This window comes from Myxocyprinus asiaticus, chromosome 29 (genome assembly GCF_019703515.2).
Source record: "Myxocyprinus asiaticus isolate MX2 ecotype Aquarium Trade chromosome 29, UBuf_Myxa_2, whole genome shotgun sequence".
Lineage (NCBI taxonomy): Eukaryota > Metazoa > Chordata > Actinopteri > Cypriniformes > Catostomidae > Myxocyprinus > Myxocyprinus asiaticus.
In genome coordinates, this window is record NC_059372.1 from 3,806,008 (window position 1) to 3,823,432 (window position 17,425).

General features: G+C 39.3%; 2 protein-coding genes across 7 annotated transcripts in view; one reads left to right on the top strand and one right to left on the bottom strand.

Annotated features, from left to right (window-relative positions):
• abcg2a (ATP-binding cassette, sub-family G (WHITE), member 2a) overlaps positions 1–8,208 on the bottom strand; it is a 28,128-nt gene extending 19,920 nt beyond the window's left edge. Inside the window, exons 1-2 of one of the 6 annotated variants that reach the window (XM_051661425.1) lie at positions 5,307–8,208; positions 3,391–3,585 (exon numbers count right to left, since the gene is read on the bottom strand). In XM_051661425.1, the coding sequence (XP_051517385.1) occupies positions 3,391–3,575 (185 nt within the window). In that variant the 5' untranslated portion in view covers positions 3,576–3,585; positions 5,307–8,208. Of the gene's footprint in view, positions 1–3,390; positions 3,868–3,949; positions 4,002–4,028; positions 4,064–5,306 lie in introns of those variants that run through there. The other 5 variants (XM_051661426.1, XM_051661423.1, XM_051661424.1 and 2 more) reach the window with 5 other exon arrangements.
• A 211-nt stretch (positions 8,209–8,419) lies between these two features.
• On the top strand, positions 8,420–15,759 carry ftr92 (finTRIM family, member 92). The gene is made up of 6 exons (XM_051661428.1): positions 8,420–9,040; positions 10,304–10,387; positions 12,304–12,537; positions 13,211–13,370; positions 14,060–14,119; positions 14,760–15,759. The coding sequence occupies exons 1-6, from the start codon at positions 8,552–8,554 to the stop codon at positions 15,458–15,460; spliced, it is 1,728 nt and encodes a 575-aa protein (XP_051517388.1). The 5' UTR covers positions 8,420–8,551; the 3' UTR covers positions 15,461–15,759.
• The last annotated feature ends 1,666 nt before the right edge of the window (positions 15,760–17,425 follow it).

Here is a 17,425-nt window from a genome sequence, read left to right on the forward strand (position 1 = left end):
TAAAGGTGCTATATGTAAGATTGACAACAAGCGTTTGAAATGGGTACTGCGGTCCAAATTAAAAATATTGGAGAGTTGTCTGCCCCGTCCCAGACTCGAAGCTCATGCGGGTTGCCAGAATGTTGACATGCAAATTAGCCAACTCAGCATCCGTTTTAAAGGATTTCTGGGCTTTAAGCTGTCTCCACCTTCCAAAGGCATCTCCAGTATTTATCCTTGTTTTACTACACCTCTGGTCATGGTGGTTTTTAGACGGATGGTGAGGCTTTTTAGGTCTGGTGGAATCTGTTATCTCTGATCCAGTTCGTTTGCTGGCTTACATGGCTGCAGCACACAGTGTTGTTTGCCTGCAAACTTGTCCAAATCTGGCAACCCGGCGATGCTGAAATACTATTGGTGAGTGGGCAGTGGGCAGGATCACACAGGCCAAAACATAAACAGAAATTCTGCCCGGAATAGAAACTTCAAAGTAGAATATACTGGCTGTAGCATTGTTATCGGAGAAGCCAGTATTTCAACTTAGAATGTTTCCTAATTCCTAATGACATATTATGGTCATTTTAGGATTTAGTACAGTCAAAATATTACATATAGCACCTTTAAGTAAAATATAATATACAATGATAATTTCTCATTTTTTTTTATCTTTTGATTTTGGGGTGGACATTTCTTTGTAAGATTTGCCCAATCAGTTTGGATGTTTAAAGAGAAGGACCAGTGATCTGACTGATAGATTTATTAAAGATTGACCTATGATTGTCCTGTTATGTGATCTCATTGTTACATGAACCATAATGTGATATTTCATGACTGAGTCTATTAGAGAGAGTCAGCAAACCAGACTCTTATCTAACTGTAGGGCAAAAGTCAAGGACATTTAACAAAACTTCCCAGTTGGCCAGAACAAACTCTTTAATCAAACACTCAAATTAAAGTCAGCGCATTCATCCTGCGGCCGTATCCTCAAATGCCTTGTGGCATGTCACCTCCACATGTGTGTTCCGCTCTCTCTCAAATGCGCACATCTCACACCATGTGAAAACTTCAGCACTATTGTTTCCAAGTAACTTTCATGTTGGACAATGACCTTAACACAGCAGGGTGTGAATACATAACCGCAATCAGGTTATGAAAGCATGCGTTTGTGTGTACATGCATAACACATAACACAGTGTGTATGTGTGCTCTAGACGTGTATAGATACAAGGGTTTGTATGATTGTATAAGTAAAACAATGCATTAGACTGTTATTTGTCTATGTAATGCCGTTCCTAGCAAAGCACATACAAAAATGAATGTTTTTGAGGACAAATGTAATTTTTTTTTTTTTTTTTTTTAGGCAGGGCGCTCTGTCACCGCTGGAGTTTGTATAAACATCTCCAAACTTCCTTCCTTCAATTCACAAAAACCCTCCCTTGTGGTTTCCCCAATCACACACACATTAGCATCCCATCATGTCCACACATACAGTACCACTCAAACGTTTGGACACGCTTGACTGAATTTATGTTTAAAAAACCTTTTCATCTAAAGGCTTCTACTTAAATGCTTTAACTTAGTTTTGTAGACACACATAAATTGAGTATGTATTATTTTTTATTTAAAATTAAAAGCAGTCTTACAAACTAAAATGTACATTAAATGTGTTCTTCAGTGGGAAACATAAGAAGAAATCCGAGGCGAAACTTGAGATATGGTATTGTCCTGCTGGTTACCTGACGTACAGCAATGTAAACTGAATTATTTAAAGGTACCCTTGAACATTTCAGTAAGAAAGACATTCCTGAAGTGAACGAAGAAACATTCAGCATAGGGCATTGAAAAATCATGGTGACACCACAGATGTCGTTTTGGACACTATTGTAGTATCCTTGGGAAAACACAATATTCTGTGATGCTATGTGATATGATTATGGTCACTAAATGGTTCCGTGGTATAGGGCTATACCAAAATACCCTTACTGAACCATGGCACCCATAAAGTACTTTTTTTTTGCCCATTATTATGTTGGTCTGACGAAGCCAGCAAACTGTTATTCTACAAACTTTGTTTAGGCTTTTTTCTAAATCACTAAACCAAGACCAACAATTCTAACACTAACTCCTCCAAGAGCTTTCAAGCTACATCCACCAAACTTGGTACGGACCTTCAGACTATTCTGGAATAGTGTGCTGTCTATTTTCTAACATATTGGATTGACGGTTTTCGCTGAGCGGACGATCAAAATGGGAAAAATCCAATAAAATTTACATTGACGGAATGTTCAAATGGGCCAACGGAATGCTCATTAATTCAAACTCCAAATGTCACAAATTCAAAAGTAAACACACACACGACCATTAATCTGCTTTTAGATTGCCCTCTCTCTTTCTATCCATCCATCTAATGGTTTATCTGACAATCTATGTAGCTGGCAGTTTGTCTTACTGTAATGTCTGTATATCCACCAAACTTCAAACTTTTAAAACTAGTTTAAATTTCAGACGTGGTCTTAGCCAACATCAAAGCTTGTCTTGACAAACCTTACCTATCTAGTTTAAGTTATTCCCATTTATGATGGTAATGCCATGGTATTCTTTCATATTATCATTTTAGAGATATATGAATATGGTAATCATTCAGTTAAGTGGTATACCAAAATACAACTATATTACCGCCAAAGCACTTTTATAAATTTAAACTATGTTTGATCACCCGTGTTGGGTGTAATCCAATTACCAAGTAATTAGTTACTGTAATCCAATTACTTTTTAGTCAAAAAAAGTCTAATGCATTACATTTTAAATTCTTGTAATCAGATTACAGTTACTGTCTTTCAATTAATTTAATTACTATTAAGTACATAATAGGGTTATGCTTATTTCTAATATATTATTTATGTAGAATACATTAATTATGGCCCCATAAAGAGTCATTGTGAAGAAGAAATGTGAGGTGCTGAGTGTATGACTTGTGTGGAACAACGAACAAAGAAATAGACATCATTTTGGATTTGTTTGAGCGGAAAAGTGTTTTTAGAAAGCACCCCATGCCGCCCCCCCGCAAGATGCCACCCTGGGCAGCTGCCCATGTCACCCATCCCTAAATCTGCCACTGGTAAAAAGTTCTTGAACACTAATGATGGTAATACCACTGTATTCTTTCAAAGTATCATATTAGAGAAACATAAATATGGTAATCATTCAGGACCGTGATATATTTTAAAATATCGACACTGAACCATGGTGCCGCCTTTTTGTACACGTATGCAAAGTTAATATTTTTAAGGTATTCCATCTGACACATCACTAAAATCACCATAGTACTTTTTCTGTAGGTGGTAAGAAAGATAAGAGAGACTTTCGAGAAAGTTTCTGAATGGAGAAATGAATGGATGTGAAAAGACTCACTTGAGGTCGATGAGAATATCTTTACGCGTGACTTTCCTCTTGCAGAGGAATCCACTCTTCATCTTCACACTGTAGTGGATCTTGTGGAAGCTCACGGTAGATCCTTTACGGGACGATGAGAAGTTGGTGGGCACGGTGTTCCTCCTATCTTCAAACCTGGTCATTTGAACGGCCGTGTCTGCCATTATTGCGCACCTGGAGACCATCACCACCAATGAGATGTCTGATCGCATTCATTGATATAGTTAAAAATAGGATCATTTAAAAGTTGATCTGCCAAGAACATAAATGACTCAAAACAGAGTTAAACATCTAGAGTTCCAGTCTGATTTCATTTGAGGATCTTCTTGATCAATTAAGACTGAATCTAGATAAAGACAAAACAGCTGTTTTGCTGCTTCTTATTAGCCCCGAAAAATGATTAAGTGTCACTTCTAATAATTCTAGTTTATTTCTAAACAAATAATTATGCAAAACAAGTTAAACATCCCATCAGAAAGTGCCTGCTGGCAGGATTTCACAACGGAAAATGAACAAATCAAGGTAAAGTAGAACAAACCGATTCTGTCTCTGTCGTGAAATCGGAGGAATATCGATTATTTCACGCGCGATTGGCGTCAAGCGGCATTTAAACTCACCTGATGCAGCAGTGTGTTTTATGATGGGGGTGTGTGTGTGTGTTTGTAGTTATGAGGTTTCATAAAAACACGAGGCACGTCACACTCACCGGATTGACTTCTGCTTTACATATGCATAACCGCTTTAAATATACCAGCATTATAGCTGCTTATGCACATATATGCATTAAATATATGAAGATCAGCATTTTTAGTAATGACTTTTGCTTTATTGCCTTGTAATGCTGCATATCTGCTGTAAACATATGAAGATCAGCCTCCAAGAGTGACATATATGCATTAAATATACAGTATAAGATGCAGTGCTTATATAGTCCACATATTTGCTTTATAAAGATCAGTCTTTATTAGTTATTTCTGCTTTAGACATCCTAGATAAGCACATCAACTTAAATATATAAGTTGTGTGTTCATACATAGCCTACACATACATATATCTGCTTTAATATATAAGAAGATCAACACGTGACCTACATATCTGCATTAAATACAAAGCTATTATAGGCATGGGGTTTTCAAAGTCTTATACACAGACCAAATGTACTTTTTTGCAGATTTATATACATACAATAATGTTGTATACTGTACAGGCCTATATACAATAGCCAAGTAAATAATAAATAAGATATCCTATGGTAAATGTCAAAAATATCTTTCTTCCACTAAAACAGTCAGTACATTCTGGCCACGTATTTGAAGTTTTATCAGGTATTTTCCTCTAGTGTTTATCAAAATTCATCATATTTCAGGTGTTGGAGCAATTCACCAATGATGATCAATAACCTTAATTTCAGTCTTACAGACTCATTCGGCATTACGTCATACACTGGTGTGTGCTATAAAATATTTCACTTAATAATAACCATATTCTGCATTATTTTTTTATTGCCCTTATGACAATGGACCAGGCTTTAAATATCAGTTACGTTTGCTTTAGAAATCCTAGACATCCACATATCTATTTAAACATCAGAATTAGCGTTTATATAGTCTACATATGTGTATATGTGCTTTAATATATTAGAAGATAAGCAGATAACTTGCATATCTGCACTGAATATGTAACTATCAGTTCTTATATAGCCCATATATAAATTTGTACGTTAAATATATTAAGACCCGGCTTTAATATCAGTTATTTCTGCTATACTGTAGATATATGACCTACATATGCATATACGTGCTTTTAATATATGAAAAGACCAGCATTAAGATAACTTGCATATGTATATCTGCTGTAAATATACATCGATGAGCCAAAACATTATGACCACTCACAGGTGAAGCAAATAATGTTGATCATCTCCTAAGAAGGTCACATGTCAAGGTCTGGGTAGATTAGATGATAAGTGAACAATCCCTTCTCGTTGTCAACGTGTTGAATGCAGGAGAAATAGGCAGGAGTAAAGACCCGAGCGACTTTGACAAGGGCCAAATTGTTATGGCCAGATGACTGGGTAAGAGCATCTCTGAAACTGTGCTCCCGGTCAGGAGTGGTGAGTACCTACCAACAGTGGTCCGAGGAGGGACAAACCACAAACCGGCGACAGGGAGTTGGGTGCCCAAGGCTCATCGATTCACAAGGGCAAGGAAGGCTATCCTGTCTGGTCACAACCGACAGAAGGTCAACTGTGGCAAAAGTCACAGAAAATGTTAATGATTGTTACGGGAGGAATGTGTCACGACACACAGTGCGTCGCACCCTGTCCACCGTCAAAAGTGCCTACAATGGGCACGCGAGCTTCTGAACTGGACCTTGGAGCAGTGGAAGGTCGCCTGGTCTGATGAGTCCCGTTTTCTTTTACATCTGGGGAAGTGATGGCACCAGGATGCACTGTGGGAAGACGACAAGCTGGTGGAGGGAGTGTGATGCTCTGGGCAATGTTCTGCTGGGAAACCCTGGCTCCGTCCATTCATGTGGATGTCAATTTGACACGTGCCACCTACCTAAACACCATTGCAGACCAGGTACACCCCTTCATGGCAATGGTATTCCCTGATGGCAGTGGCCTCTTTCAGCAGGATAATGCGCCCTACCACACTGCACACATTGTTCGGGAATGGTTTGAGGAACATGATGGAGAGTTCAAGGTGTTGCCCTGGCCTCCAAATGACTCAGATCTCAATCTGATTGAGCATCTGTGAGATGTGCTGGACCAACAAGTCCGATCCATGGCAGCTCCACCTCACAACTTACAGGACGTGAAGGATTTGCTGCTAACATCTTGATGCCAGATACCACAAGACACCTTCAGGGGTCTTTTAGAGTCCATGCCTCCACAGGTCAGTGCTTTATTGGCTGCACGAGGAGGACCAACAGCATATTAGGCAGCTGGTCATAATGTTTTGGCTCATCAGTGTATAATACAGTATATACGTATCCCAGCCTTTATAAAGACACGAGTTTAGAATAGGACTGTCTGTCTATTAAATTATGAAACAGCCAATATAATGGCTCTTCATCCCGTATTTTATTGTCCCTCTTGACAAGTTACACAACCTGCTGTTTGACAAACGTACCAGCATCTGGACTCTGCCCACTTACTGTATATAAACCTTATCAAACACACACACCCACACACACACAAAAACTTATGAAAAACTGTTACAAAACAACAAATGATTTAGGTTAGGTGGTTAGGTAACCTTGTTTGCAAAGACACAATAATGGATGCCCTGAGGAACAGACTTTACTGACACCAGTCAGGCATGAGTTTACTAAGAACATTTGGATTCCTTTTACTAACTGGTTATACTGGTAATATTAACCCCTTATACCACACATCTGTTAAATGCTTGATTCTGATTGGTTTCACACTCAAATTTAAAAGCTCACCATTCACACCTATTGTGGAATAATTGCAAAAACTTTCTCATTTTTGAGAACCAAGACTCCAATTATTCATAAATAATATTATTTGTGTTTATAATATTATGATAATCAAATCTTTTTTTTGTTTTCCTAACTTTGTAAACATATTCTGGTTCTGTTGACTCTACATCACTTTGAAAAGTCTCATTTTATTCCACTAGGTGGCAGTAAGCACTAGAAGAGAGAGTTTATTCTCTATCACGTTCCATCACAATATACAGATCTAAATGTAGGTGGTGCTCTAATGCATTTTGGCCCTCACAGATGTGCTCGTCCATAGACATTCAGTCTAATTTTCAGTTAAAGCACCACCCTTGTTGTTTCACTGAATATCTCGGCCTCTGAGTGGACTAAAAGCTCAATCTAGGTGTCATTAGAAAGCTGAGATTTTTTCATGAATAGTCGAAAACATATTTTCTGATGATTTGTTTAGCATGCTTTTCCTTCTGGATGGCATATTTTGTTCTGGACATCTAAGATATAACATTGGAGTATTCAGCCAAGCAAAAAATTTCTCTTTTTTTTTTTTTTTTTTTTTTTAAGAGAACTTCCTAAGGAAAAGCAGATATAAATTTACAGCAGCATTTATTGGAGCATAAAAGAGACATTTGTATTTGATGACTTACAGAAATAATATTTCACTTTGTGATTCTTTTGAAAATCTTTTGAACTGTGGTATTAGGGCAACAAAATAAACTATATAGTCACATTTCTGAGAATGAGAGCTTTTATATGATAAATGACTTGTCCATTTAGGTGCTAAGTGAGGGATTTTTATTTCATATAAATATTTCTACCCCGTTTCCTCTTGGGGGCGCTAATTTTCAACGCGAATGTTTTGAGGTCTTATTTTGTTATTTTATGTAACATAAATGCAGAAGTGATGGTTATCGCTGAAAAGTTTAGATTCTACATTTTCAAATTATACCTCATAAGTCTGACTTATGTACAGTATATGGATATTTTAATGTTTTAAGCGGAAACTTTTCTCGCGATATAGCGCGCCCCCCCCTGCCGGCGGGTCCATAGTGATTAAAAGGTTTTTATAAAAAAAAATAAAATAAAAAAAAACATTACAGTGGAAGTGAATGGGGCCAGTCAGTAAACATTAAAATAAACATGGCTTCAACAGTACAGCCACAAGATGTAAACATTATGTACGTTAACATTATTTTAGTGTTATAATAACCTCATCTGTGGAAGCTATCGCCAATATTACAACTTTGTTGTCATGGCAACGAAACCCATAATCCCTGTATTGGATATAACTATACACATACGAGGTAAGTGAGTGATTTTATCACACTAAAATCATGTTAACATGTATAATGTTTACATCTTTTGAATATACTTTCGAAAGGATGTGTATTTTAGCATTAATTGACTGGCCCCATTCACTTCCATTGTAAGTCCCTCACTGGCAAGCAACCGCATGTCTCTCTGCTTTTTCCCAATAGAGCATGACTCAATGTTGTCTCTTTATATCTGTGGCCTGCCCACACACGCACGCGCGCGCACACACACACACATAAACACACTGTTCGAGTGTCATAACAGAGCCCTGCCCTCACAGATGCATGAGGAAATCAGTAGAAACGAAACTAAAGTACTTCTGTTTCTCTGAGTCCCTTTTACACTTTCCTCCACGGAAATGGAAGACCAGCAGGACCCACGCATATGCTCTGTTTGCCTACAGGACCTGCAGGAAAACAGCTGCCCTCAGTGTCAACAGACTTCCACATCTGGGACAGATCAGGATGAATCCATTGCATCGGTTGCAGAGAGTCTGGAGAGGACGAGACTTCAGAGAGACACCTCTGTGGATGTCCAAGCTGAAACTGGAGATGTGGAGTGTGACTCCTGCACTGTGAATAGAGGGAAAGCCATTAAATCATGTCTGGTGTGTTTGGCCTCTTACTGCGATACTCACCTCAGGATACACAATGACCTGAACGCAGGGAAGACACACTGTCTAGTGGAAGTCACGGGACATCTGCAGGGGAAGATGTGCTCCAAACATGAGAAACTTCTGGAGGTTTTATGCCGCACTGACCAGCAGTGTATTTGTTACCTCTGCATGCTGGACGACCACAAAGGTCACGATGTAGTCTCGGTTGCCATAGGGCGAGAAGAGAAACAGGTGAGGTTGGGACGGGGCAAGGGCGTGGCTTGGGGTTTGGTTGATGCATGTTTTATAAACCTTATGATATCACACCAAAATAAGTTTCTAACAGGTTTGAAAGAAAGTCAGTTAATCGAATTGGTGAATATTTTTAAGAATAGCCTGTTGAAGTTTGTTCAAAAGGTCTTCAAAAACCCTCCAGAACGAAGACGTGGACAATGACAGTACAAACACATAGAGAAATTTACAATTATTTGCCTAGTTAAAGGTGAAGAAACGGTCACAAGCCACAACAAGTTAAACTAAGACACACCTAAATCACTTTACACATCAGATTCCACAAAGGAATTTAACAATTCCAGTTCCAATTCTGATTCGGTTTCAGTAATGATTCTTTGAAGAAACATTTGGAAAGAAGAAGTGCAATTCCTCTTGGATTTCCTGCCCTCAGCAGTGTTACCAAATGATGAGATCATTAAATATTTTAACAGAACGGAATCTTGCAAATGGTGTTTACACTGAATGTTTAATAAATATGTTTTCATTCATTAATTTTCTAAAATGTATCTTTGACTATGTATTGTAATTTCAACAACTATACGGTAAATACTCTAATTCTTGGTTCATTTCGAGTCGGACATGACGAAATGAATTACTTTTGGTTTTTCGGTCATTTGTTCGTTAGGAAGCGCCATTTTTGTTTTGATGTTTTGCGGCGTAGATTCAAAAGAACCGACCTTCATTTGTTCAGGAATCAGACTACGCTAGTCATACTGTACGCTTCATAGATTAAAACGAACCCGGCTCTTGAGTCATTTGTTCGCGAAGTCCGGTGTCCAGTCTGCATCGGCAGAAGAATGCAAGTTCGAGAACCAATAACGGAACCGAACGTCATGAAAGTCATTCCGTTCTGGTCATTTTTTGTTTAAAAGTTCCACAACCCTAGTTCCACATCTACAAAACATGACTAAATGTGCATTTACACTGGTGGCGATTAAATCTGTGGAGGTCGGCGAGTTTCTGCACTGTTGCTCGTGAGTAGGCATTCTTCCCTAACGGCTGAATCAGCAAAGTTCATAAACTCTGCTCAACTCTGTTGCATTGCCGACAGTATCCAATCGACAACTCTCATTGAAAATGATTCACTTCTGGTTAATTGCTGTCAGTCTGAACACCCCTTAAGATACCACAACAGTTGTCTACAGTCACCATATTTATGCTGAGTGTATAAAAGTACTGTGAAGTCAAAGATCTTGACTGATTTTGTCCAATCAACTTCAGAGGCAGCTGGAAAAGTCCAAACAGAAGCTTACGGCTCGAGAGAATGAGTTGAAGGAAATGAAGAATGTTGCAAATGTCCTCCGGGTAAGTTTATGGCTTAAAATAAAATTACTTCATATTTAAGCTTCAATCTTATGTTAAAATACTTTGTCCTATACCATTTTAATGTTCAGAGTCAACTATAAGCAATTCATTGGTTAGTTGACTGGCTGAAAAGTGTGTAAACACTTTTCAAAACATTGCTCTTTTTGTTGCTGGCTCAACCAATGGTGTGAGTTTGGGGTGGGACTTACTGTTAATTAAAATACCTGAAAGGAAGACTGTGTTCGTGGTGGTATGAGGAGGGTTGCCAACATTTCACCACACAAATATGGGATGTTTGAGCACTTTGTCACTTCCATACGGGCATTTTGACACTTATACGGGACAATATTTATTTTGGCCAAAATATGCAGCTTAAATATGGGACAATATTCATTTAGGCTAAAATATGGCACTTAAATACGAGACAACATTTAAGTATGTTGCTTAAATATGGAAAATATTCATTTCAGCCAAAATACACTGCTTAAATACAAAACAATATTTAAGTCAGCCAAAATAAGTTGCTTAAATATGGGACAATATTCATTTAGGCTTAAGTACGGCACTTAAATACGAGACAATATTTAAGTCAGCCAAAATACGGCGCTTAAATACGGGACAATATTTATTCAGGCCAAAATACACTGCTTAAATACTGGACAATATTTAAGTTGACCAAAATATGTTGCTTAAATACGGGACAATATTTATTTGAGCCAAATTATGATGCTTAAATATGAGACAGTTTTCATTTCAGCCACATGCTGCTTAAATAGAGGCCAATATTCATTTTGGCCAAAATATGCCACTTAAATACGGGACAGTTTTTACTTAGGTGAACAATACATTGTTTAAATATGGGATGATATTCATTTCATCCAAAGGACACCGCTTAAATACGGGACAATATTTTTTGGGGGGCCAAAATACGCTGTTTAAACACAGAACAATATTTATTTAGATGAAAATACACTGCTTAATACGGGACAATATTTATTTTGGGCAAAATACACCCCTTAATACGTGAAAGTCTTCATTTCAGCCTAAATATGGCACATGAAAATATTAATTTTGGCTAAACAGTGCCATTTGAAAATGGGACAATATTAATTTCTGACAAAATACCCAGCTTAAATACGGGACAATAGACGTATTGGGCAAAATATGCCACTTAAATATGGGAAATTAATTATTTCGGACAAATCACTGGATGTCCCAAATCCCGGCTAATATGGGACAATTGGCAATCCTAGGTAGGAGTAGTAAAGTAACACATTTAGAAACAACTGAAATTTGGGCAATTCAGTTTAGTGTCGGTAGTGGTACAGAAATTCCACAATTCACCTGTAAGCCAAAAAAGAACCAGAACAACACATGCATATTGTGTTTTTTTTTTTTTTTTTTTTTTTTGATTAACATTTTTTTTATTGATTCATACATTAAACAAAGAAAAGCAAACCTTATATACACAGAATCAACATTAACCCCCACTATTACCTCTCCCCCTCCCAATCCCCAACCCCACCCTGACCCTCAACAAATATTCCTGTGGTCACCCATTAGTATACACACACACACACACACACACACACAATAAATATATATATAATAATCACACACATTAATAACTATACCCCTCTCTCCACTGCCCCTCCCCGAGAGCCCTCCAAGAACGCCAAATAATTCCCAACAAACAACTCCAAATTCCCCAGTCTTCTAGATGACCCTTCTTCGGAAGCCGCCACCCTCCCCATCTCTGTGCACCACTCCTGAAATGGGGGCACTCCAGCCGACTTCCATCCCCTTAAAACAACTTGTCTGGCGATCATAACACTGGTTAGGACCCAATTTTGTATGTGTTTGCATAGTATGTTTTAAACAATTTAGCCCTGGTATATCTGCCTATATGTGTGCAGGACCTGAGTCAGGCGACAGAGGAAGAAGGTGACAGGATCTTTACCGAACTTCTCAGCTTTATACGGAGGAGCCACACAGAGATGATTGAGCTGATCCAAACTCAGATGACCAATGAGATGGACCGAATCCACGGACACATGGAAGGTCTGGAACAGGAGATCTCGAAGCTAAAGAGGAAACAGTCCGAGCAAGAGCAACTTTCACACACTGACGATCACATCCATTTCCTTCAGGTAACAGTACTGACAGAGCGGAAGACATACAAAGACCTAGTTTGAGGAAATCAAAAGAATCACGTTACTATACTTACATTTTTGCACAATTTTAAAGTGGCTCGTTGTACGTATCACAGCAGTTTCCTGGTGAAATGAACACTAGAGGCGCTACAACAATGACTTGTATTCCCTTTCACACAAATCACAAGTAAAACAGCAGAATGTCAGTTCATAAACATGTACTTTTTGCCACACAATGCTACATTTACTGTAGTGCATGACTCATTTAACATTTGTGTTACATAACCAACTACATTTACAAGCTTGTTTAAGTGCAATCAAATTGCACGGTTGCTGACAGAGCATTGCACTTGCGATGTAAAGGGGTACGAGTCCTGAAGAGCACACAAGTCCAAACGTAGCCAAAAGTGCCATAGAAGCACCACAAAATGACGTGAATTGCGTTTTTCATCTCACATTTGCGTTTTATGACTTTATGGGGTTTAGATTTAAGGTTTAGAGTAGTACCTTGGACTTGCATCGATATGTGCAAGGAACCACGTAATATCATTTTGCAAAAATGTTCCCATGTTGTCACGCAATTTTCATGAGATCTGGCTGTACTAATCTGTAGTGATGTCATGATCATCTTTGTAAAGAAGTAGCTCCTCAATTCTTCTCTTGATTTCAGGAAGTCCAGTCTCGCTGGCCCAATTCTCAGTCTGAAGACTTCCCCATCCTGACCGCTAATCCGCAGTTCTCTTTTGGAGAAGTCATCAAATCTCTCTTATCACTAACTGCACAAACAGAGGGCATTTGGACACTGGAGATAAGCAGGATATGCTCTGCAGGTAAAATTTATGACGGATGAACTAATTTGGTCTACATAAATGATGGATGGCAAACCAATTTTACTCACTGGAAACCACACTGATGTCCTCGCCAAACTAAAGAGCACAAAAAGCTGGCTTTGCAATCTGACCGGGCTGTGGGGCATCAGAAGTTTCTGGGGGGCACAAGGAAACTCTAGATAGGCAATGCCCCCAGCCCCCTTTAGACCCACCTATGCTGTGAAAGATTGTACAAATAACACAAAAGAAAGTAGTGAAAATATGTGAAGAACTTGTGGAATTTTTTTTTCCATCTAACAAGGACGTACCTTTGCGATCTCTGTTCCCTGGTGAGCTAATAAAATGTTGCATAGCAGCCATATTGAAACTGGTGGACTTCATCAGCTCGTCATCTTAATGTACATCATGCATCAGATAATTGGTTGATGGACTGTAAGTGTCTGAAACAAGGATATAACTACATCCGTACAGAATCTGCACCCACAAAATTTAAAGACCGTCATTTCCAGAGTATTTTGAACAAATGTTTATCAGCTATCAATATTCTCAGCTCCATTAAGTCAAGAATTCCCCAAGAATTCTGAATATTTTTTCCCGCACAATCAACACAGCAAATGAGGAAAAGGTCTGCATATTCCATGTGTGCCATATTCAACTGACCCTACTCTCTTGCACCTCTGTTTGTCTAGTGAAAACTGAGAAGATCTTACTGCCCTCCGAACCCAAGATGAGGGAGGACTTCCTCCAATGTGAGTCATTCCATCTTTTGAATTGAAACACATCAAAACTTTACAATTAAAGCCAAAGCTACAATAAGGGAACCCACTGCAACAAAAATAATTTGGATGTTTAGCCTTAGTACTTAGTTTTTAGCTAACAACAAATCTTTTAAGTTGCCTTGGAAAGCCTTGCAAGAACTTTTATGTAAATGCAGTTATCAAACCACAAGCCATTCCCAACCTTGGGTTTTCGATAATTCTTTCTTGGTTCACATTCAGTTTCACATAGTAATCAGCAGGGCTGGTACTAGGATGTGATCTTTGGGGGGACATTTTGACCTTTAGGGTGGGCAATAGGTTCTATCTTCGTCTGACTTGGGGGTGTCCCCCTTGGTCGTTTCAATGTCCAACTGTTGGGGCACAAGGAACATCTAAGAGGTAATGTCTTTGAGACATTTATGATTTAGAGAGTACATAAATCTGCTCTTTTTAAGATGTTTATCAGATGTGTGTACACAAAAATTAGAATGAGATGCTTTCCAGTTGAATCACTCTTAGAAATCTTGGAGATGGACATGTGATATCTGGGTGAGACCACTTAATGAGTTAAGCTTATTTTATAAAGTAATCAGTGAACTCCAGAATCACCTTGTTTCTTTTCTCCCATTAGTTCTTGTACCGTTGAGTCTAGATCCAAACACGGCCCACAGGAACCTCTGCTTATCTGAGCAGAACCAAGCAGTGGCCTGCAGTGATGAGCCTCAGCCATACCCAGAACATCCGGACCGTTTTGAATGGTGGGCCCAGGTGCTGAGCAAGGAGGGTTTGACTGGACGCCACTACTGGGAGGCTACTTGGAGCGGTCAGTATGGTGTCGACATTGCAGTCACCTACAAAGACATCAACAGAACTGGGCAAGACGATGCCAGTGGGTTTGGATTCAACAGACACTCGTGGAGTTTGGACTGTTCCATATTCAGATACGCACTAGTGCACGATAACTTGGAGACTGAGATCGCTGTACCCTTGTCCCACCGGATCGGGGTGTATCTGGACTACAGAGCAGGACTTCTGTCCTTCTACAGCGTCTCCGACTCCATGATCCTCCTGCACAGAGCTCAGACCAGGTTCACCCAACCTCTTTATCCAGGATTCGGACTCTTTCAGGGCTCGACAGCGAAATTTTGTGGTCCGGACAAAGAAGCCTCGACACAAGCAACCGAGAGACGTTTATATCTACAGAGATCGAAATTACATTTACAGACACGACGAATACATTCACAGAAAACCAAGAATGTCACAAAAATCTGTTTTACTCCAAACGATAGTAAAATAATAACAGCGGCAAGAGGCAAACAACGTAAAATATAGGGAAAATGACGGCATTTGGAGGGCTAACATGGAAAATACAGGATTCACAGTTGAAGATGGTGAAGAATTACAATCAAAAGTCAGAACTGCACTGAACCAAAGTTAAACCATAAAAGAACAGGAAATGTGTTCTCTGTAAATAGTTTTTCTGCTAACGTGACACTTTAGGGAATCTATTTTTAAGGTATGTTTGGCAATGACTAAGCTGCTTGAAGAAATGTTCATTTACATTTGTTTTAAAGCTGAACTCTGTAATTTCTGCGCCACTAGCGTCACCAAATAAACATTGTTTTCAAACAGCTTTTTCAAACACTGTCCCCGTTGATCCAATGTCAGGCTGGATAGGTCGCTCAAAACAGAGTGATTTTTATAGCCCCACTGAGACGTCGTGTTTACAGTTTGAAGACATTAAACGTCTTATAGCTTACTTGTAGTTAATTGTTTCTGCATCATAAGCATTATATTTTAACACCGAAAAGTTAAACATTTCACAGACAATTATCCAGAGCAACTTACAAAAATGCTTTAGTTTCACATATGAGACTACGCGTTCACGTCATGCCAGGATTACTAGGTGTGTCCCAAACCACACACTTCTGCCCTATTCTACGCCATTTTGTAGCGCGAGTAGCAAGTTTACACTGAAAATGCAGCAAAAAGAAGTGTACTTTAAGTACCCGGATGATATACATTTTCAACCATCAAAACGGGGTGTGGATTGTTGGACACTTCATGCACTCAACGTACATGGCTTGCCGTAGATAGAGGAAAGGGGCGGAGTTACCTGGCTATGCTGCTGGTCTGACAAAACAATTGTAAATAATGTAGCAGCTAGCAAAACTTCCATATAGACAGCACGTTACAAATGTGAGTTGAACGCTTCACCATCACCCCAAGCTGTGTGAATATGTACGTTGTTTAATATACAAGTGTTGAACTGAGGTCGGCTAATGCTAAAGCTAGCGGCAACACATCACGTGCGTTTGAAACGTCATTTCCATCAACTGTTAAACAGCGAATGCTTCTGTGTAGTAAAAAAACTTATTTGGGACGATACTACACTTTTTTTTTTTTTTTTCAATTTGGAATGTCCAATTCCCAATGTGCTCTAATTCCTCGTGGTGGCGTAGTGACTCGCCTCAATCTGGGTGGTGGAGGACGAATCTCTGTTGCCTTCACGTCTGAGCCCGTCAATCCACGCATCTTATCACGTGGCTTGTTGAGCACATTACCGTGGAGATGTAGCGGGTATCGAATCTTCACGCTATTCTCCGCGGCATCCACGCAAAATTCACCACGCGCCCCACCGAGAGCGAGAACCACATTCTAGTGACCACGAGGAGGTTACCCCATGTGACTCTACCCTCCCTAGCAACTGGGCCAATTTGGTTGCTTAGGAGACCTGGCTGGAGTCACTCAGCACGCCCTGGATTCGAACTCGCGACTCCAGCGGTGGTAGTCAGTGTCACTACTCATAGTACATTTTGTAAGTGCATAGTGTATAGTGTGTCATTTGGGACAAAGCTACTGCAATTACAAAATCAAAGATTCTATTTTGAGTGGATTGCACCGTATCACTCAGAAATTATTAGTTTCTATGGCAATGTTCAAAACAGAAAAATGGATCCATGTGCGGGCGGCTTTGTTGTTAATGACAGCAGGGCTGTAGCAAGGTATTCTGGGCCCCTTTCCTATTAAAATGTTTTCGTTTAGAATTTGAGGGGCCCCCCTGGACTTGTGGGCCCCTAGAATCGTTACCACCTTTCACCCCATTAGCTACAACCCTGGATGACAGCAACATATTTAATCACTACATTAATTCACCTCTATATTTCCTTGCAAAATATACCTGATGAGGTAAGAAGACGAAGACATGAACGTTTTTGTACTAGAACAACTTCAGAAACTCGTAATTCCGGTAGTTCCGGCCTGCCGTGACCTGGCCATAAGAACAAATAAACGTAT